Source organism: Elephantulus edwardii, unplaced genomic scaffold (genome assembly GCF_000299155.1).
Source record: "Elephantulus edwardii isolate Elephantulus edwardi_28Jun2011 unplaced genomic scaffold, EleEdw1.0 scaffold00354, whole genome shotgun sequence".
In the NCBI taxonomy this organism is placed as follows: domain Eukaryota; kingdom Metazoa; phylum Chordata; class Mammalia; order Macroscelidea; family Macroscelididae; genus Elephantulus; species Elephantulus edwardii.
The window spans coordinates 1,087,889-1,092,167 of record NW_006400104.1 but is presented as its reverse complement, the minus strand read 5'-3'; the positions used below and the strand labels follow the sequence as shown (position 1 = coordinate 1,092,167).

General features: G+C 44.6%; 1 protein-coding gene across 1 annotated transcript; it reads right to left on the bottom strand.

Moving 5' to 3' along the window:
* Window positions 1–654: 654 nt before the first annotated feature.
* FAM71B (family with sequence similarity 71, member B) lies at window positions 655–3,948 on the bottom strand. Its single transcript, XM_006901983.1, has 3 exons — window positions 3,325–3,948; window positions 1,053–2,100; window positions 655–893 (listed from the first exon to the last, which is right to left on the bottom strand). The coding sequence occupies exons 1-3, from the start codon at window positions 3,946–3,948 to the stop codon at window positions 655–657; spliced, it is 1,911 nt and encodes a 636-aa protein (XP_006902045.1).
* Window positions 3,949–4,279: the final 331 nt, after the last annotated feature.

Below are 4,279 nucleotides of genomic sequence, written 5' to 3'. Positions count from 1 at the left end.
TCATATATACATATATACACCTGAATAGTAAGTATTTAAGACTTTGCAGACCATATAATCTCTATGGCAGCTACACAACTTTGTAGTGTTTTAAGTGTGAAAGCAGCCGTAGAAAATATGTAATGTAAATGGGCATGGGCATGTTGCAATAAAACTTTATGAAAATAGGCCAGCTAGGCAAGATTTCGTCTTAGACTATAGTCTGCTAATTCTAGACTTTGCTGTTCTGGTTGCTTACAAATACTATTGAACTCCCTCTTTATTCGCTTGAACCATCTGCTGTGGAACTTCTCTTGTCCTGTCTTTGAATGTCCACCCTCAGGGATCTTCAAGGAGTGGGAAAGAGAGGGGATTGGTTGCTGGTGGTGGTGGGAACCAAAGGTAGAAAGGGCAGCAGATGACTGCTGAGCACAGGTGAGAAGTGGAACTCTGCTTAGCTAAATGCTGGGGTCTCAGGCTACAGCACAATTGACATCACAGAAGCAGCTGTGAGGTCATGACTAGGCTGTGAGACATAGCAAAGCAAGCAATAGTTAATTTAGTGTTTATAGTTTATTATTTATTTTAACTGCAGTAATAAAAGTTGAAATTGGCTCCTTAGGGATAATTCCCTAAGCCCTGGTCAATGTTGCAGCTTCCTTCTCTGGCTCCTGCTTAAGTGGCTTTAGATGCAAAGATTATTGTCTCTGTGGTCTCAGCTGTCATGGTACCAGTGATCTCCACATCCTGGACATATCCAGGTGCTTTCTCCATCTTGGACTCAATGTTGCACCTCTCCACAGTCTTGGCTATAATGTCTAAATCTCTCTCGGGAGATGTAATCACTGCTCTTGAAGCCGAGATTGCTCTGAAGCTCCTGAAGAAAGAGCCAATCTTGCTGGGCTTCTTACTTACTGTAGCTGAGCTGGTTGTTTCAGATTGGGTGATTCTGCTGGATTTCTTACCTACTGAAACTGAGAGGCTTGTTGTCGATTGGGTGATTCTGCTGGATTTCTTACCTACTGAAGCTGAGAGGCTTGTTGTCGATTGGGTGATCCTGCTCAATTTCTTACCTACTGGAGCTGAGCTGCTTGCTGAAGATTGGGTCCGCCCCAGTTTCTGAGTTGTCCTCGACTCCTTTGGGGTGGGACTGCGGCTGATACTTTTGTGAGAGGAGGACCTCTGTCCTTTGCCCTTTGTGCTGCTACGACCTTTCCTTTTTTTGTCCTCTTTCCTGGTTCCACTTTCGGCTGAGGACTGGTGGGAGGATGATTTCCGGGTTGATTTGTCTCGACTTTTTCTGTGGTGATGAGAACTTCTCTTAGTGGGATTTTTGTTCCTCTTTGATTTTCTTTTCTTTTTTTCCTTCAGCACTTTGGTATTTGACTTGGACACCTTCTGGCTTCCATCTCGCTCACTCATGTAGCCTTCAGTTTTCAAGGTCGAGAGAAGGGGTAATTTAGCATTCCGTGCCGCAGGCTTGTTAGCTGTTACTCCTCCACGGATGCCCATGCTGCTTCCTGGGGAGAAACTGGTTGCCACTGTTGATTGGGTGGAACTGCGCTCTGCAGATGACCTTGTAGCACTTGCCAAGACCTTGTTAGCACTCTCTGAGGACACACTGGCAGTACCTGTGATGACCTTGCTGGGTCCTCTACTCACTCTTGGACTCTTGGTAACTCCTCCTGCCAGGGCCACATTTTTCTGTGTTGGCCCTGAGGCCTTGTCGATTACAACACTTACAGTACTTTCTGAATGGCCTGCTGTTTTCCCAGCTACTGCAGGTCCCATTGTGGAGCCAGCTCTTGTCCCTGCTACTGCTCCTCCTGTTTTAGGGCTGGCTGCTGCTCCTGCCTTTGCTGCTCCTGGCCTGGAACTTGCTATCGTTCCTGTTATTGCTGCTCCCATTGAGGGACCTTCTGTTGACCCTGTTGCTGCTGCTCTTCTCGCAGACCCTGGTGACTTCATGGCTGCAGAAGAGGGTCCAGGCATTCCGTGAGAAGGTTGTTTGATTCCAATTCCTTCTCCTCCTGCATAAGCAGAAGAAGTAGCTTCAGACACCTCTCGGAACTTGCGAAGCCTGCCTTCATCCCGATCCCCTTCTCCATAGAGATCTGCAGTCTATGCCAATGGGAGGGAAAACAGGTGAAACAGAGAAAATGAAGTGAGACGCATTCATCTTAGTGCTGAACAACACAAGGACGTATAATTAGAGTAATTTTTGAGATCATCATGTCAGAGCTCCCATTTGTTACAGAATCATCTCTATATAGCATCTTCTGTCAAATGGCCCCTCAGTATTGCTTGAATAATGCCAATGCCAGGGAAAGCCTTCCCATCCTTGTACATTTTTATTTTACACACATGTGTTTATATCTCTGCAAAATAAGATTTTTAGAAGTAGGCTTGCTGAGTGAAGGGATATATACATTCTGCATTTTTTATTTAGTGATTACTAACAAATCATGCACATGCATGGTTGCGTGTGCACCTGTGTGTTAGTACATTTTCATAAAAATTAATACATGGAAGTAATGGAACAACAGATCATGGTTCAAAGGAAAAATTTCCTCAACATTAAAAATATACAGCAATAGTAAAGTGTCCTAACAGATTGGAAAATCAGGATGTTTTAGAGGAGATTTAGGCGTAAGGATGAGACCAGAGCAGCCAAGACCTAATGTCTTGAAACTGAATCTTGTGGAGTACTTTGGAGAAGCACTCAGGATCTCTCCAATATGAGAATTCCCTTAGGGGTGGCTCACCTGGCCCTAAGACCAAACTCCTTACCCTGGAACCTACAGTAATTCATGGAAACTCTATGTGTTACAGAATAAAACCACTCTGTAGGGCATTCCTGGCTTGAAGTTTTATGGTCTGCAGCTATTACAGCTATCAGTACTCTCCCAGCCTTTCTTCTGTATCACTACTGTGTAAGTACCAATTGCCATCCTCAAGCTTTGGAATCAAGGACAAACTATCTGCACTATCCAGGAGTCCATTAGGGAACTCTGGTAGCATGGTCCTTAGGGAGTTGCACTCCTAACCTAAATGTGGCATCTCCTACAAGTGATTCCTCAGGAGAAAAATAGGCAATCTCCTCCCATGTGATTTGATTTGTAGCCTTGAAAACTCACTAGAGGGACAGAGAAGAGTAGGTTCTGACTCAACAGCAATGAGTTTGAGAGTATTAGGGGCCTATTTGACATTTGTATACTTTTAAATGCTGTGTATTTTTCAGTGGAATCCCAGGGGAAAACCACAGGCTTTATAGGACAAGCAGTGTTTAACTGTTTTCCCAAAGCACCCTGTTCTCATTTGATCTTTTCCCCTGGAAATGCTTACCATTATGCTTTTGTTGTCATCTGTCAAGCGTGTAGATGTATTCGTTAAATCCCCAGTTTGGAGGGAGGGGTTACTGCTGTAAGTCTCCATTTTTGGTCTCAGGAGATAGACTATTTTTTCCCAGTAGCAAAAGAGGTCCTCACGTCCATCTGAAGAGGGGCACAGCTGCAGGTAAAAGGTACGGCCGGTGGCAAGCTTTAGGCGCAGTTGCTGTTTTTCTCGGTTGTGTATAGAGATCTTGACAAAATTCAAGGGAAGGAGCCTGGTAAGCTCTAAGGTTGTTGTGGACTTTCGACCTCTTTTTTGGGTGGGTTGGCTGCACCCATTGTGGTTTTCACAGACTCTAGCTGGCCGGGCCACCAACATGACGTCTGGCAGTGGGAGGACTGGGCTGGTAGATGCGATGCCCATAGTCACCATTTGAACATGGTTATGTATATCAATCACTTCACCTTTTTTGCTAATCTGGATAAAGTCGCTCTCAAACATTGGCGCATACTTAAAAATGTCATACTCTCCTCCCCTATACAATTGTCGTTGTAGATCTCCCATGGAGGTATTGAACATACCCTTCGAACAGTAGCTGTTGGCAGTGTAATAAGGTAACACATCTTTATCATTCATAGTTCTCTTCTTTCAAGACAACTCTGGCAGCTACAAATCGTGTCCCCAAGAGAGGGAGAGCAAAGGCCACTGCCCATATCCCTCCAGGACTTCTGCTTAAATCACCTTATACTACTGCATTCATCCTCAGCTGTCCTTTGTGACCTGTCACCATTACATACTCCTTTGTTTTAAACCCAACAGGCTACCTCCTTAGGTTACCAGCCTCCCCAAACTAACTGACACGTATAAAGAAGACAGGCTGACTGACCCTGATGAGGTATAGATGTGGGGGGAGTGGGTAGTCTTTTAAATCAACATATTGAGATGCATTCTACTTTGGTAAATGTCT